Source organism: Penaeus vannamei, chromosome 5 (genome assembly GCF_042767895.1).
Source record: "Penaeus vannamei isolate JL-2024 chromosome 5, ASM4276789v1, whole genome shotgun sequence".
In the NCBI taxonomy this organism is placed as follows: domain Eukaryota; kingdom Metazoa; phylum Arthropoda; class Malacostraca; order Decapoda; family Penaeidae; genus Penaeus; species Penaeus vannamei.
Window position 1 is genome coordinate 7,477,006 of NC_091553.1, and position 27,500 is coordinate 7,504,505.

At 37.3% G+C, this 27,500-nt stretch overlaps 3 protein-coding genes across 3 annotated transcripts in view; 1 reads left to right on the forward strand and 2 right to left on the reverse strand.

Moving 5' to 3' along the window:
- The window catches only part of LOC113800281 (uncharacterized), a 6,272-nt gene extending 1,179 nt beyond the window's left edge, over positions 1–5,093 (reverse strand). Inside the window, exons 1-4 of the mRNA XM_027351031.2 lie at positions 4,674–5,093; positions 1,915–2,034; positions 965–1,086; positions 1–799 (exon numbers count right to left, since the gene is read on the reverse strand). The exon at positions 1–799 is cut by the window's left edge and continues 1,179 nt beyond it. Coding sequence (XP_027206832.1) covers positions 1–799; positions 965–1,086; positions 1,915–2,034; positions 4,674–5,037 — 1,405 coding nt within the window. The 5' untranslated portion in view covers positions 5,038–5,093. The remainder of the gene's footprint in view (positions 800–964; positions 1,087–1,914; positions 2,035–4,673) is intronic.
- Positions 5,094–5,514: 421 nt separating this feature from the next.
- Positions 5,515–14,470, forward strand: LOC113800297 (SERPINE1 mRNA-binding protein 1). Its single transcript, XM_027351050.2, has 4 exons — positions 5,515–5,863; positions 12,555–12,693; positions 12,865–13,147; positions 13,356–14,470. The coding sequence occupies exons 1-4, from the start codon at positions 5,644–5,646 to the stop codon at positions 13,842–13,844; spliced, it is 1,131 nt and encodes a 376-aa protein (XP_027206851.1). The 5' UTR covers positions 5,515–5,643; the 3' UTR covers positions 13,845–14,470.
- Positions 14,471–19,171: 4,701 nt separating this feature from the next.
- The window catches only part of LOC113823902 (E3 ubiquitin-protein ligase UHRF1-like), a 9,811-nt gene continuing 1,482 nt past the window's right edge, over positions 19,172–27,500 (reverse strand). The window contains exons 2-13 of the mRNA XM_027376629.2: positions 27,292–27,450; positions 26,787–26,980; positions 26,455–26,611; positions 25,825–26,017; positions 25,339–25,525; positions 24,507–24,738; positions 24,136–24,347; positions 23,206–23,346; positions 22,791–22,947; positions 20,852–20,998; positions 20,594–20,740; positions 19,172–20,182 (exon numbers count right to left, since the gene is read on the reverse strand). Coding sequence (XP_027232430.2) covers positions 19,937–20,182; positions 20,594–20,740; positions 20,852–20,998; positions 22,791–22,947; positions 23,206–23,346; positions 24,136–24,347; positions 24,507–24,738; positions 25,339–25,525; positions 25,825–26,017; positions 26,455–26,611; positions 26,787–26,980; positions 27,292–27,450 — 2,172 coding nt within the window. The 3' untranslated portion in view covers positions 19,172–19,936. The remainder of the gene's footprint in view (positions 20,183–20,593; positions 20,741–20,851; positions 20,999–22,790; positions 22,948–23,205; positions 23,347–24,135; positions 24,348–24,506; positions 24,739–25,338; positions 25,526–25,824; positions 26,018–26,454; positions 26,612–26,786; positions 26,981–27,291; positions 27,451–27,500) is intronic.

Genomic DNA, 27,500 nt, shown 5'->3' on the forward strand with positions numbered 1-27,500 from the left:
GCTGATGAGTCATTGGCAGTGACAAGACAACCTCTGGCAACTGTTCTTGATAACTTTCCATAACAGGCTTTAGTTCTGTAGTTATTTCAGTTGGGAGACCCTCCCTTTGGATCATTGTTGTATTTCTTGTTACCTGCCATGGTAACTCTACCACAACGTGGTCGCCTTCAAGAAGCTGATCTGGTGGCAGAACATTAAGATTCTCAGATTCACACTGCATCACATTGGTAAAATTCATGCCAAGGATAACTTCTGGCTCCAGGAGTGTCATATGTGGCGGCTCAATGGAAAAGTCTTCACTCACGGGGAGTGTTTGTGCATATGCACTTTCGTCGATCTCTACAAGAGGTTTTATTCCATCTATGTCAAAGCCGCGGTAGGTATTGCTAGTCTTCAGGGGGCTTTGTAGATTTTCTGTGTTTCTGAGAACCCGGGCATGGGCTGGCGATGCTGGCACTGGTCGCGGTGGTCTCTGGTAATCACCGTACTTGTTCTCGTCACCTCCATAACTATCCCCAGACGGTATGTAGGCATTCTCATCTGTGCGGTTGTGTCCTTGGAAAATGGTACCGGGGCGATGGTCAAGGTGATTCTGTTGCTGTTCCATTAACGGTCCCAGCCCCCTACGTGATTTTGTTCTTTTGACGGGTGGTGGGGACATGATGTCAGAATCAGACGAAGGAGTGCATGGGGTCTGGGGCGTCTCGGGGGTTCCTTCAAACTCTCGCTTGTTCTTGCGCGACTTGGCTGGTGTTCGTTCCATACGCTCACTGCGATACTTCTCCAGCCATCGTAGAATCTGTGGGAATCAGAGCACTGATAAGTATAATGACATTAATCATGAAATGAAAATCACGGAGCATAATGCCGATTTATATATAGTACAAACAACAATTCACGCTAAACTCACGCAGCATAATGCCGATTTATATATAGTATAAACGACAATTCACGGTAAACTCACATCATCAGTACATTCTGCAGATGGAAGCTGAGGATTGAAGTTCAAGTCAGGAGTCCTATTAAGGGTTGCATAAGGATGCTCCGCGCAATGGCGATTGGCGTGGGTGAAACGGGATGTACATCCTGAAAATATTAAACTCAGATTAGATATTTATATTACTTTAGAGAAAAACTAAAAACAGGAACACTATGAAAAGGGGGATGAGAAACGGGTATTAAGAATGATGTGAAAGAGGGGAAAGGGAGGGAGGGAGGGGGAGATAATGTGATGAGATATGAGATGAAAGAGGAGAGAGAATGAGAGAGATGAGAGAAAAGAGGAGAGAGAATGAGATAGATGAGAGAAAAGAGGAGAGAGAATGGGAGAGATGAGAGAAAAGAGGAGAGAGAATGGGAGAGATGAGAGAAAAGAGGAGAGAGAATGGGAGAGATGAGATGAAAGATGAAAGAGGAGAGAGAGGTGAGATGAGATGAAAGAGGAGAGAGAGGTGAGATGAGATGAAAGATGAAAGAGGAGAGAGAGGTGAGATGAGATGAAAGATGAAAGAGGAGAGAGAGGTGAGATGAGATGAAAGATGAAAGAGGAGAGAGAGGTGAGATGAGATGAAAGGTGAAAGAGGAGAGAGAGAGGTGAGATGAGATGAAAGGTGAAAGAGGAGAGAGAGAGGTGAGATGAGATGAAAGGTGAAAGAGGAGAGAGAGAGGTGAGAGGAGATGAAAGGTGAGAGAGGAGAGAGAGAGGTGAGATGAGATGAGATGAAAGAGGAGAGAGAGAGAGAGAGAGAGAGAGAGAGAGAGAGAGAGAGAGAGAGAGAGAGAGAGAGAGAGAGAGAGAGAGAGAGAGAGAGAGAGAGAGAGAAATAAAATCAAAGAAAAGAAGAAAGAAAAGGTTCTCTATTGTGCAGTCTGAATAACTCATTATGGCAAAAGACACTGGCTAAACTGTATTACCTGGTGCTGAGCAGATGAAGGGTTTTTCTCCTGTGTGGAGGCGTTGGTGAGTCTTCAGCTGTCCACTCTGGGTAAAGGCTTTAGTACATCCTGGATAGTCACACTGGTAGGGACGTTCTCCTGGAAGAGAGATTTTTAGTTAGTAAAAATATTGCTTCCAAACCCTTGACTACAATCAAACGGGAAAAAGCTGTGTACACCCACACACGGTGTGTATGTATGTATGTATGTATGTGTATGTATGTATAAATATATATTATATATATATATACAAACATATATACATATATACATACATACATACACACACACATACATATATGAATGTATATGTATGTGTATATATGTATATGTATGTGTGTGTATATGTATGTATGTGTGTGTGTATATGTATGTATGCGTGTATGTGTATATGTATGTATGTATGTGTGTGTGTGTGTATGTATGTATGTATGTATGTGTGTGTGTGTGTGTGTGTGTATGTATGTGTGTGTATATGTATATGTATGTGTGTGTATATGTATATGTATGTGTGTGTATATGTATATGTATGTGTGTGTGTGTATATGTATATGTATGTGTGTGTGTATATGTATATGTATATGTATGTGTGTGTGTGTGTATATGTATATGTATATGTATATGTATGTGTGTGTGTATATGTATATGTATATGTATGTGTGTGTGTGTATATGTATATGTATGTGTGTGTGTGTATATGTATATGTATGTGTGTGTGTGTATATGTATATGTATGTGTGTGTGTGTATATGTATATGTATGTGTGTGTGTGTATATGTATATGTATGTGTGTGTGTGTATATGTATATGTATATGTATGTGTGTGTGTATATGTATATGTATGTGTGTGTGTATATGTATATGTATGTATGTGTGTGTATATGTATATGTATGTATGTGTGTGTGTATATGTATATGTATGTGTGTGTATATGTATATGTATATGTGTATATGTATATGTATATATATATATATATATATATATATATATATATATATATATATATATATATATATATAAGCATAGTTCACCTAGCCTCACAAAGCTTTAAAAGATTATTAGGATATTGGGAAAGCAAAGATTTAATAAGAGCTCATACAAAACTGAGATTAAAAAAATGCGATGCTAAATGTTCCTTTAAAAGTTGTGTGAACTTTAAATAAAAGAGGAATACATTTAAACAAAATCTACGTCCCAATCTCTACATCTAACAAAACACGAATTAAATTTTAAATTGTTAATTAATGCCATTTAAATAAATATTAATTAACCTATAATCATATGATCATCCTGTTGAAAACTATAAATAGACACGGTAAAAGCAAAATATTACGACGAACAATCGATAAGGATTCGTTCTTTTAGGTAAATAACGCACAGAAACGAATACACATGATTTGAAACAAAGCACGATAAACTATTATTATTCGAAGTAAATAATAACAATAAAAAAATTAAATATACAAAAAAACATTCGCAGTAGCATGAGAGGGAAAAAGAGAAAGACGCGAAGAGGAGGCAATTTTATCTCAACAAAGACGGCGTCGTGTGTTTCTCCCGCGCACTCCGCTCCCGCCTTTTAACACATGACTCACAACAATGTAGTCTTTTTGTGTCGCCATTTCGCACGGTTTTCAATTTTAATCTTAGCCAATGCGGTCTTTATCCAATCCGTTTTTCATTATGCCGATAGAATTCGAACAAATCCGCTATCTAAATTGTGGAAAAAATAAGTTTGAATTAATGTCGAGAATTTGTTCGAAGTGGCAACGGGTGCGCCTTTAGCATTTAACATCCCCCTGGGGCATCCCCCTCCCCCGCTCTTTAAATTATGGGGGATATGGTCGTTTAATCTCAAGCCATAATGAGTGACCTGTGGCGTTACATCGGGTCAGGTCAATCCTTCGAGTTTCAGGGAGGTCAGGTCGCAGGAATTCTTAATAGCGGGGTTCAACAGAGGCAGGAAGTAAGGTGATCCTGGAATTGCGCTCATTCGTTGATATAAAAAAAAATTATATATCATTAAATACACGGAAAATCATTTTAAGCTTTTCTAAATAGGACTTAAAATCCGCTCGACAATTCTAACGGCAGAATAAGAAATGAAGAAAAAAATACTTTGACGCTATAATTTGATTCACGATATTTAAATAGCACGCCACATCTCCCTCGCCCGCCAATGTAGTCCTACCTGCCCCTGCATCGTTATGAATCACCGCCACAAAGGAGAGATTTCCAGGAAGGCGTTGCAACGGCCGCCGATTCAACTGCCAAAGGGCAACGCAGCGCCCTAGAACGAGGGGGAAGAGCGCCTTTCCCGCCACGAGGTCCTGCGGCGTCCCGGCCAGGCGTTGCGCAATCCGCCACGAGAGACAATCTCTTTTAAATACTCGCCTCTTTTCCCTTCCGTCTCTCCATCGCATTTTCTCGTCTACTGGGTAAATGTGGGTCTTCGGATGGCGATCGCGTCGGGGGTAAATCGCGGTGGTTTGGCCCAAAATGGGACCGTTTAGTCCGTTTAAAAACGTTACCGGAATCTTGACGTCATTCTCCCGCCAAGTTGTTGTGTATCTCGCCTGACCCACTTTCAAAACTTTTTGCTTTTGGGCCTCGCCAACGCCGTAAATATGCGGGTTTTGGTGGATTCCCGTCCCAATGAGGCGAATTTCGTTTGTTTTGAGGCGATACAACAGGTGCAGTTTAAAAATGGCGAGTTAAATGCCAGGAGACGCCTTACCTGTGTGAGTTCGCAGATGAGCTTGCAGGGACTTCTCCCGGGGGAAAACTCGGTTGCAGATCGGGCACTTGATGCTGCTGGGCGACTGGGCGCCCTCGATGATGAGGGTGTTGATGGCGTCCGCCCTCGGCCGCCCTCGCTTCGAGTCGCAGCTCTTCAGGTCCGGGCTCTCGCACGGGTTACTCCCTCCGCTGCAGCACGGGCTACTTAACTCCACTTTGCACGCATTTTCTCCCCAGTTCCACGGGTATAACGTATTATCCGTCATGGGGGGGCTTCCAGAAAACGACATTCCTGAAAAGGCCCCGTTCTGACGCCGTTTTGGCGTAGAAAATTGAGAATCTTCACGACACTTCTCCGACATGTCTGCACACTACAAGTCCATGAGCCTGGCGCGGCGCGAATGGCTTTCGCGCCAAAACAAATCGAAAACTTCGCGCGCTTTTCTTCGTGCGCTGATTGGCTGACCATTTTGTATCAGTTGCTCGGTAAACACTGTTATTTTCGCCTAATACAAGAATTATGCCCTTAACTAAATAATACGAAATAAATATAACAATTCCTATAAAATACTATGAATATACAGTTCATCATGACGAGTCACATGTACGGGAAAATAAAACTTCAATAATAGGCAAATAGTTCCCGCCGTCCATCAACCTGACGGGCTTTAATGTTTTTATTGTTTTGGCGATGTTATTTCAGTGACGAGATATATTTGAAATAAAATATATATGTCATTAGAATGAGTAATCAACAGTGTTTTAATTTATATTTACTTATATCTTAAATATGCAGTGTTCTTATGACGTGTCCTTTAAATTCTTGTTCCTGAGACGCCCGTTGGGACTGCAACCCGAAGTCCGCCGAGCAGTCGACTCACGCCATTTTGAATGATCGGAAGAAGAGAAGGCTGAAAAGCAGCCCACAAATCTTATAATATCCTCGTCATCAGAGGATCTTGTTGAACATGGAGAACTCTTACGGCATAGGGGTTCGTAACCGCTACGAACTCTTCTACAATGAAGATGTCGACCCAATGGATCTTTTAAAACAAAGTGAAAAGGTGAAGGATAAGGCCGCTGAGAAGGAAAACAAGGGGAAAACCGCAAAGGCTAAGGCTCCCGTAGTTAAGAAAGGTGTCAAGACCGAACCTGCTCCTAAGGCTGCCGACAAGACGAGTGTACCCGGTGAGTGCTTGCAACATTTGAACAATTTCAGACGCATGTCAATAGTGTTTCGAGGGAAGATGGCCCGAGCGGCGGCGGGCGGGGGACCGTGGCGGCACGTGCGCACCTCCGCGCTTTGTTCGGGCGCAGTGTCGCGGTCGCCTGCATGCGCTGCGTCTCGGCTGCAACGTGCTAGCCCTTTTGTCAGCTTTTTGGGACGCCCCTGTCATAATGTGGCGCCCCTCGAGAGTTGGGAACACGCGGTGTCACGGGCCGAAGGAAGCTATTAATAGCGCAGTCACACCGTGTGGACGGCGCCCGCCAGGCAGAACGGCGCCCTCGCGGGGTTCCTGGTCACGCGGATTGCATTCCTGGTAATGGTGTGCGAGGGGAACCGGCGGCGCCAGGGCCTTTGGGTCGAGCATGCCGAGTGTCACGGTGGCACGGTCACCACGCGGGGAAAATCGATAGTATTGACTGCCACTTGGTCATTCTCACCTGGTCAGGTGGAGCGGGAGGGGGCCGTTTCGGGGGCAAAAATAGCCGAGGATCAAGGGGAAAGCTGTCTGTAGGGCATGGCTGTAATTTGTCTAAGTATATAGAAGTAATCAGTAAGACTTGGGTGAAAAGATAGTTTCATCACTAATTCGCTTAATGTAATTGCTTGGCCGTATATTGGCTCGAGTAAAGCTAAGTCTCCTCCGGAGAATCGCAGATATCTTAAGATTTAACATTTCGATGGAATCTTTGGAAAGTAATCGAGTGTTTTCTAAAGTTACTTCACCGAAAAGCTCTTCCAACAGAGTTGACATAATCCTATTAAATTTAGGTTAATGTTACTGAGAGAAATTAAGGAAAATGGACACCACCATCTTGTACAGCATAAAAAATAGTCATGAACCATAATAGTACAGTTGCCTTGGCCTCATATTTACCGTGAAATGAAAAAAATATTGGCTGCATGTCATTGCTCAGACTAAGTCCTCAACACCCTCATACAGCCAGTTCTTAATTCCTGTTTTCTACAAGTTCCCTTGAAATGCGAATGAAAGAGGATACAGGGGGCTTGCCTCCCCCTCTCTAGGGAATAAATAGAAAGTGTCGGGTTTTTGAGTTTGCATGATACCCTGGTTTTGGGACCTAGATATATGTTTAAATATGCTCATGGTATGTGGATGCGAGTTGAGTAATTTGAGGAAACGGTCATTCCATTTTTGTTGGTAGATAAATGTGTACTTCCCCTTTCTTTTATCCTACCATTGAATAAAGCAGTCCCTAGTAAAGGAATCTTTACATTAATTTTTTTGTCTGATATACAAAAATATGTATATAAATAATATAGAATGTACAATATAGGATAGTAAAATATAATTGTTATATATATGTAATGTGTGTTAAAAATTTATAGCAGGACTGCATTTGTCAACTCAAAGTAACACATGAACCCCATCCTAATTGCACAAACTACTTCAAAGATTGCTTTGTAAACTTAACCTTAGTCAGTGGGCTTTACCCCGGGACCCCCTACCAACTACCGTTTTCACAAGGCAGTGTAGACACCAACCCTGTAAACATCATGAGTAGCCAAGGAATATTAGGTTGCCCTACAATATTTAAATGATTATTTTAGACATCCTTTATGAGCTTTAGAATTTATTGCAGTTAATTACTATTTTTTCAGTCACAATAAACAGGCCTTCCTAGACAATATTTGTTTTATTCTCTAGTGGTGAGAATGAATCTGACGATTTCTGTTGCAGTCATAGCCGACAGTCTTGATGTGATAACTCCCAATAGCAGGGGAGGGCATGGAAATATTTCAGAAATTATGGTGTAAAACGAAAAAAGAGGATTTATAACAAAGGTGCATAAAGCTAGTATGCGTGCGTACACAAACGCGCGCACACACACACACACACACACACACACACACACACACACACACACACACACACACACACACACACACACACACACACACACACACACACATTTAGCTAATGAAACTCTATTGATCTATTGACATGCCTACCATCCTTGAAAGTCTGTAAGGAGACGTGCCCCAGGGTAAGGGGCCTGAGTTAGGAAAGGTTTTTAAAGTCCAATAGTACCAAAGGTACTATTGGACTTCTTATTTACTGTGAATTGGTATCTAATAATATCCCCCCTCCCTCCATTTGGAGCACTTTACAGACACAAAATTCAAGTTAGTCTGTTTCTGTATTGTTTTATAAATTACCTGGAATCAGCACAACGCTGACATGAAATATTTCCGACCAGTGTTTGTCAAGAAGTGGAGTCTTCTGGCACTCAAAAATCCTGGTGGGGAAAATGTACATGTACAGAAAGTTATTGTACAGAATAGCGGAAATAACCGGTAAAGCAAATTAAAGAAGTATATAGGACATACAAGAATAAATTGAAAGTAAGCATTAGAAAGTGCAGGTGTTGACAATTGCAAAATTGTTATTTAAGGGAAGAGAATACTTGGCAAACTGCAGGAATGAGTTATGTTGTCAGTTTTTTCAATGTAAGGTTAATTTATTTGGTATGGATGCACCATATTAGGGCAGATTGCATATGAAATTCGTGTAGATTATAAAAAGTAGCAGTTATCGGCATAAGAAATAATCTGAAGACACAAACCGAAAGGCCACAAATTAAGAAAAAAGGTAATAGAAAGTGCTGCTTTCAGAGCCCCCATCATCCCTGCACTTGGGCAGTGCTTGAAGGGCATGCCCAGTCATGGTTACTTAAATTAATAAATTTTTTCCTTTGAAATGTAGGACTTGGTCTATGGCAGGTGCATCCAAACTAAAGAATAACCCAATGTAAATATGGTGAGGAACTTTGGTATCTCCAGTATTTTCGATTTGCACACCTTTTGCCAGTCAAGTTATTTTCATCGAGGTAATCATTCCCTATACTATTTTACTAAAATAGTGACACTCCATTAAAAACATACCGTTAACCCATTACCACCGGTGTATTTTGAAGCCGAAAATAAGTTTCTGGGTGGCTACAAAATCGGCGTGTGGTGTAGGCCCAGACTCCACCCGCTGCTGCGTCGGAGTGTGAGCCCCGATACAGCATCACACTGGCGGGATGCCCGATAATGTTCATTTTTTCGGGTTTCTCATGTGGGACACCCGTCGTTACTGGGTTAGTTATACATTATAGAATGGAAACACGCACATACCATATATTAATTATTCATAATAACTTTGTATGACCAATTGTGTGGATATTGGAATTGATGGATTTGTCTTGCCCTCTACTATCCTAATGTATAGATATGCCACAGAACCCCCTTGCCCCCTAATACTGACAATCTTGGCCCTGATAGCAGGGGTGGACATGAATGGTACTAGGGAAATTGCAGGGTTGGATATGAATGATATAAGGAGAATTGGGCAATATATAGTCAAATGCAGGGGCTTTATCCCCTGGAACTGCCCTTTGTATTAGACTATAACTAATTCTGTATATATTCATAATTTATCCAACAATTTCCTCGGTACCTTTCATACCCTCCCCTTCTATCAGAGCCAAGAATATGGGGGTTTGCGAGATTATACAACAAATGTCTTACATATTTGGATAGTAGAGGTCTACAGGAATCCATTGTTACCAATATTGTCATGATTGGTCAAGTGGAGATATTTTGAATATTTACCATTCATTTCTTACATGTATACATAAAAGAATCAAATATGCACTTCTGTAATTTTTCTTTCCTTTCCTTCTTTTCCTTTCTCTTTATCTTTTTCTTTAACTTAAGCATGTACTTGTACACACTCATCTATACCCTAGTACAATACAACACAAAACAACATAGGATAACAAATTGTGCAAATACATATTTGCTTACATATAAAGAAATGCTTGTACATATGAAAAGAGGGGTGTTTTTGTGTGCACATGCACACAAATTAGTTTTACCAATGTGTATTGTGCAGGAGTGTATAGCTGCAAGTTCAACAAGTTCGATCAAGGTGATATTGATGTCACATCATGGAAAAAAAATTGGCCAAGTGCTAGGTAAGGGAATTGTAATGTAGCTGAGTGCTGGGATGACGAGAACATGTCATAAGATTGTTGCCAAATGGCAGGTGCTGGGTATGTCTTGCGTTAAGTGCAGGAACTTCTTGGAGGGAATAGACTAAAAACTTTCCTTATCAAGGGGGCTTTGTCCCTGGACCCTCACCTAATGTACATATATCCCAAGCCGGTGGTTCAGCCTCAGACCACCATCTTGTGATGACCTATTTTCATTTGTAAATTACTTTTTGTTTGCACCAACATATTTTGTATATTGGTAGTTCATTCCTCTTTGACTGTATACTTCTATTTTCCCTATCTTAGGGCTGTCATATTGATACAAGAAATGTTGAAAAAATTGTTTAAAGTACTTAGAAAAAATGAATAATATTCCCAAGATATCAATGAATGCTTTAGAATATGGATGTTAATCAAGAATTAAATTGTTTTTGTAATTATTAAAACTGGTAGAATGAACTACGGATTTGTCTGGAGACAAAGATATATATGTGCAATTTTAAGTACACCAAGATCTGGAAACGCAAAGGACTCGTAAAAAAAAAAAAAAAGGAAAGGACTATGACATTTGTAAAAAAGAGGCAAAGGTTTCTCTCACAGATAAATGAAATCATTTGTGCAGACAAAAAACATTTGGAATAAAGGAAATTAGTCACAACAAATGCCATGCAGAAATCGTCATGTTAATTGGGTGGGGGAATTTGGGGTCAAAGCCCCAGGGTTAGGATATTAGTCTATAATTTTATAAAAGTGCATGAATGTCTTTTTAAAGATTCTTTCCTTTCTTTTCCTACCTTAACATTAATACTTATATGTAGCCTAAGAACCTAAGCAATAGGGTATAGGTAATATAACTATTCTTCCAGACTGTAATCTTTCTGGGTTTGAGTAAGAGAGCAGTTTTAGCCAGATAAATTGCACAACTCTCCAAAAAAGTTGTCCAGTTAGGGATGACCTAGTTCTAGAAACCCTCTCATTCTAGTTGTAATAGTGGTGCATAGGGAGTTTTTCTGCTTAGGATGGTAGAGGTTTAGTAATTAAGATTTAGAGCTAAGTGATAAAGAGGAACAAGGGCTTTGTTTAGTTATGCCTGTGTGTTAAGGTGCACAAGGCAGTACTGAAAAGTTGAAACATGTAGCTTTCCAAGTTTGCTCCTAGCCCCATTTTTAGAAATAAAACCAGTAGGATTTGCAGTGCATGGTAAACAAAGAACTGAAATCCACAAAGCAGCACTGTAACCATATAAATAGCTGCTTGAGCATAGTGAGTGTAGTTTGGCTACAGTGTAAAGTTAGATATGTGAGGCGCAGAGTTATTTAAAGCCCCATATTATGGTCAGTACTAGCTTGAATGTTTTTTTGAAGATGGGTATATGTGCTAATATTTGTAATAATAACTTGGGGGGGGGGGGGTGTCAGACAAAATGGAAGCTATATGTATCTTAGCTTAACAGATTTAAGTATAATCAATTATTTTATAGCAAGTTAAAATGAAGAAAAAAAATTATGAAAGGATTACCACTACTGCAAACATTTGTTTGGTTATTTAGATATTGTAATATACACTATATACATAATTTTGTTTGTATGACTTGTGATTTAATCTAATTGGTGAAGTGTCCAGATTGGTGACTCTTTTCTTACAGCAGGCAAGCATACATATTCAGGCAAAGTGGCACTTGTAAATCTGCTTGGTTATTTAGTTGAATAAGCGAATGAAGCTTGATCTTGCTTGGATATATGAAGATTTATTAGCTTTTGTCAGTGTATGCAGTGTGGAAGACTTGGTGTCTTTTGATGAACAGTAACCACACAAGTCAACTTCTCTCAGCTAGTTGTGTAATTAATATTATCATAATTATTATTTTTTGAAATTGATATGGTGTTAACCCATTGGTCGCGGTATTATGCAATATGGCGCGTAATCCCCTAATTTTCATTATTTTCAACTCGGGTGGCGTATGGGACCGCACTTGAGTGTGTGCGCGCAGTGGTGCTGCCTTCCCTCTTTCGCGCAAATATTTTGTTTACATATATCTGCGAAAAAATATGTATGCAAAAATTTGCAAATACATGCAAACATGCAAACATATGTAAATGCGCTCAGAAAGAGTGGCGGGTGTGGTTTTAGCACGCGCAATAGGCAAACAACTCGTTTGGCGGTAAACAGCCCATCGCACACGCGGGCGCGGGGGTGGTGGGCCTGGGCACTGTAAGGCCGCAAGGGGAATGCCGGCTTGGCGGCTGATATTCCCTGGCCCACTCAGCTCCCATGCCGCGTGGCCGCCCGCTGCTCGAAGGGGATCAGCTTTTAATTGCACGGTGCATTATATGATGCCATCCGCAGCCAGTGGGTTAATATTAGTGGAAAGTACTTTTTTAGGCTTGTCTGATTAGATGTTGCATTTATATTTGTATTATATAGTAATGTTTTTATTCTGACCATTATATTCAGTAAAAATAGTCTTATTATGGGTATTATTGGTCTTTTAAGTTGGGTAAATCAATCTTTTAAGTCTATTCCAGATATTTAAGGAGTAGAAAGAAAATTGTTTAGATATATTTGTAAAAAGTTGTTTCAATTTGTCTAACTCGTGTGTATGTGGGGAAAAAAAAAATCTATTCATATGTTTAATTGATATTTTTTCTTATAGCTACCCAGCAGAAAGGACCACGCACCAACGATGGACGTGCCAACACGAATGATGGACGTGTTAAGTTTTCTGACCGTGAAGAACGCAACAATAGACGTAACCGACCGGAAGGGGAATTCAGAGATGGACCACCACCTAGGTAATTGAAGTTACTAGATATTGGTTATTATACATTTCTGATATACAATATTCCTTAATGTTAAGTTGTGCTAAAGTTGCATAGTCCATTGGTCATTACATGTGGTTAAAGTTTGGAAGCATTGTAAAATGGATGGTTTATACTTTAATAACTCTTATTCTATGATTAAAGATTTGATGGTGGTGAAGGACGTGGAATGGGTAGGGGACGTGGACGTGGAATGGGACGTGGGCGTGGAAGAGGACGTGGAGCACCTGGAGGCCCTGACAACCGCGGCAAACGTGAATTTGACCGACAGAGTGGAATGATGACAACTGGAGTAAAGTCTGTGGACAAACGTGACGGCTCTGGATCTTATAACTGGGGATCTGACAAAGACCAGATTGAAGAGCAGCTTAATGCTACACCTGCAGGAAATTCTGATCATGATTCTTCGACAGAGAACGTAGAAAAGGTAAAGGAGAGGGAATAGTAATTATTTTGAAGCTAAAACCTTATCATAGTCAAAAGTATAGGGAGATTCTTGTAGAATTTTTTAGCAGTCATTGAATTTTTAAAGCCAGGTGTCTAGGTATGTTAGTATAAGGCAGAGTATACTTTTTTTTTTTTCTTCCTTTCCTTTCTGAAGCTATATATTGACTTTTAACAATTTGATTGCACAGCCTGCTGATGACACCGGTGCTAATGCTGAAGGCGAGGAACCTAAGGAAGAAGAGAGTGTGAAGGAAATGACTCTTGATGAATGGAAAGCAATGCAGGGTGCCCGTAATAAGCCATCTTTCAATATCCGACGCGCTGGTGAGGGGGAGAATCAGGCCCAGTGGAAGAAGACCTATGTCCTGAAGAAAAAGGAAGTTGAGGTTGAATCTGATGAAGGAGAATCTGAGGAGGAAGTGCATCATGGCCGCAGGAAAGTTCTGCTTGATATCGATTTCCAGTTCTCGGACTCCCCAGCTAGGGGTCGTGGTCGAGGACGTGGACGTGGTGGTATTGGCCGTGGCCGAGGTGGTGAGCGAATGGAGCGTGGTGGCCGTGGAGGAGGCCGCGGCGAACGCCGTGGTGGAAGCCTCAACAGCCGTGGGGGACGAGGAATGCCCCGCCAAGAGGCTCCGAAAATGGATGATGAACGTGACTTCCCAAGCCTGGGATAAGTCCAAATGAGACACCGACTAGTGCTGCTCCTAAAAATGAGCAAATCTACATTGGGTTTGTTCTTGCTAGTCTGGTAGCACTAGTTAATTACGGGACCCTTACCTGAGCTGAGTTCAAGAGGTTAGGGATCCCTATGCGTAAGAGTTCTCCGTTGTTCCAATCTCATCAAGCATCATTCTCTTTAAAAATGGCAAGTTTTCCTTCCCCATCAAGAATGCTGTGGTGGGAAAGTCATAACATGTGACTAGATCTCTAATGAACATTTTATTATATTGACGTTTGGTACAAAAATTGACTAGTTCAATTTTTTGTCACAAGAGCTGAAAGCTTTTAATTCTTGTTATTCCGAAGGGAAAATCTGGAGAAAATTGTTCTCTAAAAGATTTTCTGCTAAGAATTTCTTGTCAGTTCTCCCAAAAGCTTTTGTTGTACATATTGATCAATAACCGTCAAGGTGGTTGACGGGGTAGTGATGGTTATATAATGTGTACATATGTCTGAAGCCCATATTGTCTTTGGTTTTTTGTGTTGTACTATGGCCGTCACTACCCTGGCGGAGGCTTGCCACGCTTTTTGTACTTGATATTGATTAACACATAGACCAATAAAAACAGAAATTCTCTCATTTTTTGTTTAATTAAACTTGTATTGTTTGAATACTTAAGGGATTAGGTTTTTGAAGTTGGCAAGGAATAAGTACATTATAATGAAAACCTTCCTGCATCTCCTGTTGTTACAGGCACTAACTTAGATGAATTATTTGCATTATTTGTTGGCAGATCCATAGTACAAAGTGGAATGTGTGATAGTATATAATATATATATATCACATATATATCTGAACAAAAATTCAGAAACAAGCATTGTTGATTGTCCAGATCACTACCAGGATGCCTGTGAATAAGTAATCATGATGCAGTGTTTAACTGTAATTATACTGAGTTGGGTAGCTTTGGGCAAGGAATCTTATTTACTTTGAGAATTAAAGGATTCTGATCTGTCTAGACAAAGCAAAATAGAGTAGAGTTTTCCGTCCATTTTCTTTCTTTTATTTTTTTATTTTTTTCTTTGCTTGTTTGGCTTCAGCTTGCTCCATGCTACCCAAGTTTACTCTGTTGCTAGATGATGGCATTGTATATTAAGAATTGACAACAGTTACGGTCTTGGGCACAATGAATATACTTATGAATATACATGAAGGTTCAAAAATTCAATAAATGATTTCAGTAATTTTATTAGTGTGCTTTATACATAATAAAGATTTGAAATATAAAGAAATGACATACAAAATGGTTGATATTTTATTGCGAAATAAAAGTAAAAGATTGAAACCAGGATTATGTCACCTAGAAGTTAACAAATTTTGTTTCTAACATTCTGACCAATAATACAAAGTTAGATGATTTGAACCTTACAAGTTTAATACTGTATGCACACAGTTATTGACAGGATGAAGCTGCAGTTCTATCTTCATGCTGTGTTTCTTTATTTGGGAACGCAAAAGAGAACCCTCTGAAATTTGCCTTCAGTATAAGGTCTTGCTAGTCTCATTTCTAGGAAATTGAATACTATTATGAAACGTTGCATTCAGTATTTTGTTGAATTGAGGTTGCATTTGCATATTTTTTCCTCCCCCGTCAATGAAAAGGCTAAAGACTTAGTTATTGATCATTTCAGATTTTTTCATCAGTTCACACGAATTGATATGATCAGTGAGCATCAGTAGAGATGATATCAACGGACGAATAAACTGCTTGGTAAGCAAGAAATTTCTGATTTCTTGCCTGTAACATCACCTTTACAAGTGCCTGCTGATCATGCCCACCTGTGTGGACAAGCCTTCAGTTTTCCTCCTCATCTTAGGTTCAGAAATAAAATCAATATTTTGTTTTAAGCCTACATTTGAAATACCATCCACCAGAACTTACTTTTGTCAACTGCTAGATGCATAATTGACTGACTTGAACTTGGTTTTCATGGCTAATATTATCTGAAGAAAACTTTACTTTCTGTTGATGAGAAAATATTCCAAAAAGAGTTGTGTAATACCTTCCAGTGTCAAAGGTAAATTAAGTTTTATTCCAAATATGGTGTCAGATGACTTTGCAATTTATTTATTATTTTTTTTTTTAGAACTTTATAATAAATATATCAACATCTTGTATTTTTAATTTTCATTACTGGAAACAAAGTGAACAAAGATAAATTTAAAATTAATGAGAATTTTTTGTGCCATGGAACTTGTATAAGGAGCAACATACCTGATAATCAGTGCATAATTGATATGACAAAGATGTATCTCATTCCTTGGAGTATGGCAATAAAGGCAGGGTTACCATGCTCACACTGACAAATATTGATGTGTGAAGGTGCAGAGAGCCTTGAAAGTATATATAATCAGAGTTGGGTTTCTTAGTGGTATGTTGCTAATAATGCTGACATTTTAGGAATGAAAGCTTGAATTAGTAGTTCATTGTTACTTTTTTTTATGTAGAAAATGCATTTAGATTTGCACTGCTCAGTTGGTATGAAAATGTCTGGTATTAAAACTGAATTTATGGAAGAAAGAACAATGGAAAAATGTCAAATAGAGCATTTACTTATTTATCTGTAATACTGTTTGTCAGGTGACAATATGAGGTATCAAATGAGAAAGTTATGGAAAGGACAGTTGAAAAATACTATGAGCATAAATGATAAAAATGAGGTATAGGTCTTCTATCATTTATGTTAAAAATGCCAGTATTGTGGGGGAAATTTATCCAATACTTTACTTCAGTACACCATATGCTCATCTATGACTAATATACATATTGGGTCCCCATTTTACAATGAGTTATTTGCCAAGTAATTTAACTTTAATATGTACGAACATAATATATAGAAAGCTAGGATTTTAATCAGTATCATCTCAAGGGATAACAGTATATATGAAATTTTATATAGTGTTGAGTCTCTTGTTAAAGTTTACCAGTCTCAGTGCAACTAATTGGAACTAGAGTTAGCCTATAGGAAATAAAAAAATAAAAAGCAATTGAGAGAAAAAAAAGTTGCCCACAGTATCAAAGGGAAACCAATGAGTGCAAGAAAGTCTCAAAGTGATTACCAGTGCTATTTTTATATTACCAGTATCTATTCTTTGGTATAACTTGATAAAACCCATCTTCACATAAATTTAATCTGAAAAGTAATATTGACAGAAATCACCCTGCAGAGCCAAGTATGAATCAAAGAAAGATGCTGAAAGACTTGATATCACAGCAGACGATAAGCCAATGCTGCTGTTGTGTCTGACATGGACATTGCTGATATTTTCATAGAGCCATTTAATGTTCTGGATGATGATGCAGTAGTTCAAGAGCTAATCATGAGAGACAGACAGACAGATAGATAGATTAGCACCATGTAAATTGGAGGAAAATCATTACAAGAAAAACTCCAAAATAGGGGGAATGGTTAATGGTTTAAAGTGAAATCAATGTGCTAGACATCTAAGGTCATATAGCACCAAAGGAAGGTATAGTAAAGGGTGATGGTAGGTGATGCATCAACTATCTAGAGTAATATTGAAAGGTTAAAGATGGGTAAGGGAGTTGATGAGGGAATGGGTTATGGTGATTTAGGTAAGGGAATTATATTAAGTGAAGGATATTTATGCGTCTGAGGAAGTAGAACAGGTTGTCAAGGCAGAAGCTGTGGGATTCTGTAAGGATGTCTGATATGTTGGGAGGTCAGTGAAGGGAGGATAGGTGGGGGAAAGCAGAGGTGCAGGCTGTAGTAAAGTGTGGGCAGGACAAAAGAATGTGTGGAACTGAAAGAGGACATAGGGGCGGGTCAGAGCATGACATTAGATAGGCATGTGTGCAAAATAGGGGGAAAAATCACATGAAAACAAGATGACTTCCCTTCAGTATCAAATGGAATGCAACAAGTGAAGAATATTGTCCATACAAGGAAAAGCTCATTTGTTATGCAAGTTACCTCATTATGGTAGTTGGCAATTATTTCAAGATTTTTTTTCCCCCTTATTACTTTCCTTAACTGTTCACTATTTTTGTTCCATAGTTCAGCCATTATTATTATTTTTACAGGAAATAATGTTACACTGAGTATTAAAATGCAATTTCTAGGTTGTTTTTCCCATTTTTTCTAATATTGCACCAATGATATCTGTTTGCATATCAACACATGTGGCAGGTACACTTCAAATTTTGTGTACCAAAAAGATATCTGCAGCCCATTCTTTTTTCTGCAATATTTCCAAACTTTGAAATCCTGAAGTTTTAACCATATAAAATCAATATTACAATCTAAATGCATAATGTTAAACTAAAATCCACATTTATATAATGGTAGTGTTTATCTTTGATCTTATTTTCTTATTGGATTCTTCTGCACATTTCAATGTTTAGCTCTTTACTGATTTTCCATTCACAGGAAATTGTTTACACATGGTAGCACACTTTTTTTTAAACTGGACAAATGGTCATTGCAAACAGTAGCTGGTCATGTCTCTAATGCAGGCAATATATCCATCACTTAGCTGTATTCTTTTTGTTTAGGATGCATAATATATTACTTGCATGCAATTGTTTATTTCAACTCATTTTAAAATTATATATTTCTTTTTTTCAGCATACATTTTTCACTTCTTTTCTATCATTTGTGTTAATGCTTATCTCTAGATTTTTATAGGAAAATATGGGGATAACCAGAATAATGAGGCTATTTAGGTTGTCGCCAAATATGTTCAAGCAGAAATTAGTATGACAAAATAGGCAAGTGGTGTTTAGGATCCAAAGGCAAGATCTTGGAAAAAGAAACTTGTATGTGGCAAGTGTATTTTAGGCTATGAAGTAAAATGCTTATAAAACAAAGGTGTTTTGCATTACATATTACCCACTAACTCTTAAGGGATGAAATATATCACCTGTCTTTCTCAGGGATGTGTGCCCACTGGATGAAACATGACAAAAGTCATTAGAAAATCTAAATCATCCATAATACAAAATTCAGAATGATTGAAGGTGAGACAATGATGTGACAAAAATTGCATTTAAATGGTGCTTTAGAGGTTAAAGTAGCATAGCGGGAAGACTCGGTCAATACTTCCCATGTTAACTGCAAATGAACAGGAGGAATAAGAGCATTTTTTGATCTTCTAAGGCAGTGGTTCCCAACCCTTTCTTTTCCATGGCCCCAACCAATATATGATAATCTCCAAGGCCCCATTCAATGCAATGTCGCAATTTCCATATTGCTCCACAGCCTTTAGGTTGGGAACCCCTGCTCTAAGGACTGGATACTACTATAGAACCTCAGCATATGACTTTCTAAATTCTTTTATTAATCATCAATTACAGAACATCATTTATCTATGTCTATTTACATTTGATACTTCATGAACTATGGATGATGGCATAAAAACTGTAAAATAATGTTAGGAAGGAAATAATAAAACTAATAATTTAAAAATGTGTATGCAGTTGTATATATGTGTGAACATGTGTACATGTGTAACAAATTTTACAGCTACTAGTAAACATAATCAGGAGGACTTTGAATGTCTGATACTACATTTCCAACTTTAAAAAAATAACATACTGTATATAAAACAAGTACAATAAAGTAAAAACTTTTTGGAAGAATATAAAAAAGCTTATCAACATGAAGATGTATATCAGCATCCCATCCCATGTAGCAGAACTTTCTCTACTTTCAATGTGTTTTAAAATATGTCTGGGAATGCTGAAAGAACTTGATGGTGAATACAAAGACATTAGTACTTTTTCAATACAAACATCTGAAACATACCACGGTAAACCATGAACAAAAAAAACTACTTTCTTATAAGTTATGTAAGAAATAAATGATTTTACAATGCAAATGGATATACTTTGGAAAATACATAAAAATAATGGATTACATAAAAATTCTTTAGAATCCAATAATAACTGACTAAATGACAGGAAGAACTCAATGTCATTAAATAGTAACTAGAGATTTACTTTAAATAAGACAATTCTTGAGTGCAAAAATAGTCAAAAATGTCAGTGACAAATGAAGGAATTCTTTAGTTTTTAAATTAACATTAACGCGCAACATCATAGCCTGGAAAGAGTTTTATTAGGCACTCACTTAATGGCTTATTAATTTTCATTGCATACCCTTTACCTAAATCGTATCTACATGCTGGACATGAAAAGACTTCAGCTTTGAAAGATCTCTGCAAGCATGCCTGACAAACATTGTGTTTACACTCTGTAGTAACTGGTTTCACCACAAGTTCTTGACAGCAGATACACAAGAATCTTTCCTCCACTGCATTCAAAAAGTTCTGAAAGAAATTTTATAACATATTAACACTTATTTCAGTAATATGAAAATCTATTACTAATGTTGATGATTTCATAATGATTTTGAAGGGTGGTCAAAATTTTGTAGGTTCAGTAGTGCCTACCATCACGTACTCCTGCATCACTATTTGAAATTTCAAAAATATTTCAATTTCTGCTTATTTACTCTCGCTCAAAAACATGATAAAAAATATATGGTCGAAACTGATAAATCAGAAATATACTGCAATGATATAATTATATATAAAACAAGTAAACAAACTACATATTCTCAAGTGTTTTATTTTACTCAATATTCTTTAATCTCATACTCAGTAACTGAGCTTCTTAATCAGTTAGATGCATCTACAACAAACAATTTATTTCAGCCATCAGTGAGAAATACTACTTACTGATCGTCCCTTTTCTAAGAGCTGTTTACTCTCTTCCCAAAGTTTACGGTTGCTTTCATCTTCTGCAATCAGTTTTTCAATTTCCTTTTCCAAAGAAAATCCTGCAGTTTTTCTTTTCTTTGCCTTTGAAGGTGTATTTTCAGATTTCTACAAAGAAAAATAATAGATTAATTAAAAGTAACCTCAAGAAAAAAGTACAAATAAATGTTACAATCTATTCTTCTTTTTGGTTGATGTGAATAAACAAAGTTTACTTGCCTCTGCCTCAGTCTCTATGCTCTTCTTTCTCTTCGAGTTCTTTTTCTTCTGTTTTCCTTCATCATCACTTCCAGATGTACTTGCATCTCTTTCCTTCTTTGCAGATTCCTCTTTCTCCTTTTGAGCTTCAAGGTAACCCTCTGGATACTGAAATCCAAAATTCACTCAAATAATTAAAAATTAACTGCATAGTAATCAGTTGTCAGTTATGTATCTTTTGTGTGTAATATTATTTGCAATAATATTACTAATTAGCTACAATAGCAAACCACAACATTTCTATGTATACCTAATCTACTTCCTACAGCAGATTATATTGTGATTTAACAGTACACCTAAGGAAATATACCTTGGTTGATCCCTAGATTCCACACCCTAGCTGGGGCTTTTTCAAGTTAAAATTTGCTTTCATACTAAACTGTTCCCTTATGCAAGAAATGTATTTTGACTGGTTTCGGTTATATCTTTGTTGTCATGTATTTCTGCTTCTTCTATAAGTCTGTAAGCCAGAGCACTTTCTCCTAGTGCCACTAATTGGACACAAGTTTTTGTACAGCAGTTTCACATATTATATAACATCTCTAAGATCTCATAACAAATAAGAAAGTATTCAATTTTGTTGATGTTTTAGAAAAATAATACAAATGGAAAATGATAAAAAATGGATGCATACTAAGGACAATTTTAAAAGTGCAGTTTTGTCGTTTTTTTTTTCTTTACCCATTTGCTCTTGAATTATGTCCGATCCACTTTAGTTAATACCCCCCCCCCCACACACACACACACACAGATGGCTCCATAAGTTCCCAGCTACCAAGGAATCAATCAGTGGGCCCTAGTGATGTTATATTAGCAATCAGTGACCAAGCACTTGTGGAGCCACCTTTGTGTAAATACAATTAATAAACTAAAATTACAGTGGGCATGGCATGTATTTCTGCCATATGGGGACAGTAGATTAATTTGGAAGATACTAGCTCAATTTTAGCTGTAGTCATTTTGAATCATTACAATATGGGAATTTGAAGTTATATGTGCATAAATTTCCTTTAAATCACTATACTCATAATCTTGATACTGACAAAGCAACTCTCTTTAGCTTTTAGAAATGAACAAAAATGAAAAATAAAAAAATAAAAAAAAGTGTAGTGTATAAGAAACACATTTTGGATAATTAACTGCTGCTCCACAGATATTCGAGTTTTCAGGCGAGCTCAGTACTATCACAAGAATCTTCCACTTAGATAGCCTGCCTTTGTGCCTAGCTCAGGGTATAAAAAATTTTTCAGCTGCCAGATGCTACCTTCTGTGTGATAAGCAGAGGATGAGGGTTAGCTGACACATTAAGCCTTCCTGCCAACAGCTGACTTGGTCCCAGACAAACCTGGGTTAACCCCTTGGTGACGGTGATGACTGTGGCCATCACGACGTAACAGCCTATGACGTGTAAACGCATCATTATATACTGTAACTGGGCCGGCTGTATACAGCTTAGGCATAGCCACAAAGTCTAGACTGTTGTGTAATATTACATCACAAATAAATCAGGCCCCATCACCATAGGGTTAATAGAAGTGATAAGCCATATATGACATGATATACATTATAGTTCTTGAAATGCCCATTTTCACTTATCACTCACTGGCATCCTCTAGACTTTTACACTAAAACCAAGTGATGAATGTTATTATGAGGTTTTATAAGCTGTTTGGTAACATAGTGAGTGATAATGACCAAGTTACTCGTCATATAAGTGATGCCAGCAATACAATAACTGCTGAGGAAAGGAATTTGGCATACAGACAAAAGATATTAACAAAAGTGTATCCAAAGATTTTTAACACTAAACTTAATGAAACAATAAAATCACAGACAAAAGGTACTGCTCATACTCAAAGCATGTAATAGGAAAAGCCTTAGTGATGAATTAGCAACTTACCTCCATCTCTAGGCCTAGTTCCTGTATTCTCTTTTTCCCTTCCTTAGTCCATGGGGCAGGAATAGGGTCATCCCTTCGTAAGAGGTACCGCCACACTTTGAATCCACTTTTCCCTTTTGCTTGCCAGTACTTTACAACTTTATAAATACCATCATACCTATGAGCAGAGAGGAATGGAGGAAAGTCCATCAAAACATACAAAATATCTTGCAAATATGCTGTAAATATGCAAATAGATACACTGACACTTTAACAACTATATCCTTTCAAACTACATGCATCTGACAAAATGGAAGACACACACAAAATCATGTTCATACAAGGATATCTCTCTTTTTTTTTTTTTTTTCTTTTTTTTTTTTACCATATTACTGAAACTAACTGACCATCCTATTTGTAGAGCATGCAGACTTACCTATTTCCTTCTTCTGGAGCATATTCTGAATGCTTTCTCCCTTTGCAGTTCCGAATAACGCGTACAGGTTTCCCCTTTTGCCAATCCTTTGCCTCAGCTCCATTCTTGTTTATGGGTACATTACAATTCAAAGCTAAAGCTCTGTAATATAAAACATTTTAAAGTGTCAGCTAATTATTCATGCAAAATATTAAGTGGAAATAGAGAAACAAAAATCACTGCAATAGAAATGAAATACAATTTAATATGGTCCTGACAAATATATATATATTAAGAATAAGAATAAGAAGAATCTGAAAATACTTTAATATAACTAATCATTAACTTGTCTACTACTATGTATATGTAAAATGGCTAAATACGAAAATACTTTAGTCTGGCCTTCACACAAACCTCACATATTGGTAAGACAATGGTTCCAAACCTCATTACACTTGCAACCCTTTCTCCTACTTCCACTGCAAACAGGACACCTTGATATCAACCATTCCATTCATAATTTTTATTACCACATATTCTTAGGTTATGTAATTGCAATAGAACATTCTTTGCAAACATGGCTTCATACTTGGCCTACAATTTTTCTTTCCTACATCTTTGTAACCCCTGATAACTCTGTGATCCACTGGCTGGGGACCACTGGGATAAGAGGAATGCAAATCATTTTTTTTCCTACCTACTACTAACCTCCTACCAGCACTAAGCTAATGTTTAATTTTGTGCAATAACCTTCAGATCATTTAGTACATATTAAGTGACCGGGTTAATAGTCAAATTATATTCAACTAGTCATTGCCACGGATTTGTAACTTTCATACAAACCCAGTATCCCTATTACATGTACCCTCCCCTAGCTTTAGTTATGGATCTTGAACAAGTCCTTTTGTAAACAGAGAAATCAACTGTTATACTAATTCTATGGATTCACACCTGTTCATCCTAGTCAAGAGTTGATCACTAGATTGTTCAGCTGTCCTTTTGTTGCCAGACAGATCACGACCTCCTGAGCCTGTGTACGTGAAACTCTCTCCATTATCTTCGTCATCTTCATAACCTCCAGAAAGAACTATGCTGTAAGCACCTTCATTCTCACGTCCATGAATTCCTGCAACATGTGGACGATGTATTCCTGCTTCTGATGCCTGACATTGAAACAGAAGATGGCAAATTTCAATTCAAGGTATAAAAATGATTGAATAACTGGAAAAATAATAAATAATGCAATTAAAAGAGAGGGAGAGAGGTCATCATTTTTAATGACAATAATATCAGTAATAATAATAGAGCAAATGAAATCTTACCTGTAACCTGAACTTCCACATTGTTCCCACTTCAACACCTGGGACTACTCCAAAGTGATTTTGCGGAACAATAGTACAAACTTTTTGCCGTCCTGCACAGGCAAATCCCTTCCCCCAATCTCGAGATGTGTTGCTTTTCGCCGAAGCCATTTTTGCTTTCTTCTTGCTTTCCTTCAACTTTTCACCAGCTTTGACAATTTCTGAATCATCATTCTTACACAAGGGACAGAACCTGAAATACAAAAATTATTAATTCTGTCTTTTTTTATTTTTTTTTAATTTTTTTTATAGACAATGTACCTTTAAGGTAAAAGACATACTGCAATGCATTTTCTGCCTAGCATCTACATAAGCAAATTGATAATAAAAAGAATAATACCTACTAATAATTTAATTCTTTTGCGATATCCATTTCCCTAACTTTCCCCTACAACATAAATAAGGATAAAATATGCTGGTTCCTTACGATACACATTAAACATCTAAATTATATTCATGTATCTAAACTTTTAGAGTTCGACACAAAACATCAAATCAATTCTATTTCTATTTCATTAATAATAAGCGCTAGAGAAGCCTGAATCGTCCAAATAAATAGCTGTCTCTTACCAGTGATAAATGGGAAAAAAAAAAATGTAGGCATTTCAGAGATCCTAATTTTACATATTTATATTAAGAAATTTCAATTATGTGCCTATCACATACACATCTATTCTGATCTTTAGTAACCTTATACTACCAATTCAAAACATAGAACTAGATGCATTCTTAAATACTTCTGGCTGAGGCAATAATTTGATGGGTTTTGAAAACAAAATCAAAATATACAAACCATTCATCCACATCAGGTATAGTTTCCATGGGTGGTGTAAGACAGTAAATGTGGTAGGGCAAGTCGCACTCATCACACATGAGCTGTTTCTCTGGATTCTCTTTTCCACCGCATTCATGGCAACCGCATTCCTTACATTTGCGCTTGGGATTGTCCTTGCATGTTGCGCAGTTTGGTGCATTCTTACCTATGAAGATGAGATCTTACCTTGAATTTTAAAAATAGGGAAATAAAGAATACAAGCAGAAAGAAATATCTCCTTCACTCAAATCAAAATCATTTCCACATTTTTCTAGGAATGTTTGCTTACTCTCTCATGAACAGTAGGAACTATAATCCAAGATTTAAAAATTTCAAGGTGAAAGTAATAATAATCATCACCATTCTGTGATTAGAAATAAACAAATACAAAAACATTCATTTAATATCTTTCAGAAATAAAACTGTTGCCTTGTGTGACTTCTTTTCTTAAACATCTAAACTTACGTTTAACAGGAGACCCTTCTATGATTCTTCTCTCCATATCTCCATTCCTCTCGTCTAACTTAATATTTTTTTCTATTCTAAAGAGTTCATCAACAAAGCGTACGTGACAGTCATCCATTGGTGAGGAATCTGCTCCAATGAATACCGTTGCAATCACTGCCTTCTGTGTCCGTGAATTCATAACCTTTGAGACCTGAAATAAAAAATATATATGCATATACAATAATATTATCAAGAAGCTTGTTATAGTTACATTCATAGGAACTATTCCCCATGGATTTGAATCAAGATGACTGACTGTGAGATGAGCTACTTCAGCTAAGTGTCTAAAATTGTATAGGTCTATATCATGAAGAGAGATTTTTTCTTCTACATGATAAAAATAAATTTCTGAATTTCTGATATGGGAAACTGAAAGAAAGACAATATCAACAACTGTGCCCTGCTGAATGCAAATATAATCATTCATAAAAAGATGAAAGGAGGAAAAAAAGGGGGGGGGGGATAGAACAAAATACTTTGAGAACTACAAAAAAGAAAAACTCTACATTTTGACAAGACACAAATAGTAGAAAACAGTAAGCAATGACAATGAGAATAAATGAAAATAATAGACTATAAAATACTTACTTTGCAATCATACCAGTGTCCTCGTTCTTCAGGATTTTCTAGGTTGTAGTTAGCCATGACAAGGTCTCCTTTACAAAGATCATCCAATTTGACATTCTGAAAGGCTCTTGGTCGAATGTGCTTCAGCAATAGCTCTTCAGGCACGTCATCCTCAAACCTAAAGATGGCAAATACTTTTTAATGGTTCATCTTAGGATGAAAAGAAACAAAAATTAAACCATACCTTAAAAATAAACAAAAGGCTATAAATTCTTTATCATAAATGACTTACTGACAACAATTCCAGAGTATGTAAATCAAATATATATTTACAGAAACATTAAATTTTTTACCCTTCATGTGTGACATGGTAAAGCATACCATCATCTTCTTCAGATATCTCCTTAACTTTAGGATTTACTGTAATTTTGTTTATTTTGGCTTCCCACCAGGTTCCATCATACAAAGATTTTGCATCAATCAAATCTCCCACTCTGTAGTATTCACTCTCCCGCACATCTGTATTTCCCTTAACTTCTGAGTCAGTCTGCAATAAGCCAAGACTATACATCAGCATAGAGGGTAAATGACCAAAGTTCAGTTGTATAGCAAGGAGCAAATTCATAAAAATACATAGAATCAAGCGGCAAGTACTTTTGGGAAAAGGCATGCAGTGAGCTTGAATACATCACTTAACTCGGAACAATCACACAGTACGATCTAATCCTCTAACGCCCACTTTTGCTTCCATGTCACTTAACTGCCAATCAGTAGGAAAGTCTCATGACCTCAAATGTGGACTTTTTAAGAAGACAAGTAAAGAGTAAAAAGCCTATATATACAGCATCTTTAGTTTACCTTAGTATTCTCCTTGTCAGCTTGCTCTCCATCCCGTTTTGCTGAAGACGCTTTGGCCTGCACATTGGAGTTGATCTCTGACAGAACTGGCTTTACCATCAGTTGAATCACATCATTGATATTGATGTTGTAGTCAAATAGAGTATGTCCATTTTCCATCTGCAATCGAAAAGACATGAAGGTTTAAAGAAGATATGAGTGATGAATTG

What these genes read in the sequence shown, in the direction of transcription:
- LOC113800297 (XM_027351050.2), top strand. Translation starts at nt 5,644, where the DNA reads ATGGAGAACTCTTACGGCATAGGGGTTCGTAACCGCTACGAACTCTTC. An exon ending in CGACAAGACGAGTGTACCCG is followed by an intron (nt 5,864 to 12,554) that starts GTGAGTGCTTGC and finishes TTTTTCTTATAG; the next exon opens with CTACCCAGCAGAAAGGACCA. An exon ending in AGAGATGGACCACCACCTAG is followed by an intron (nt 12,694 to 12,864) that starts GTAATTGAAGTT and finishes CTATGATTAAAG; the next exon opens with ATTTGATGGTGGTGAAGGAC.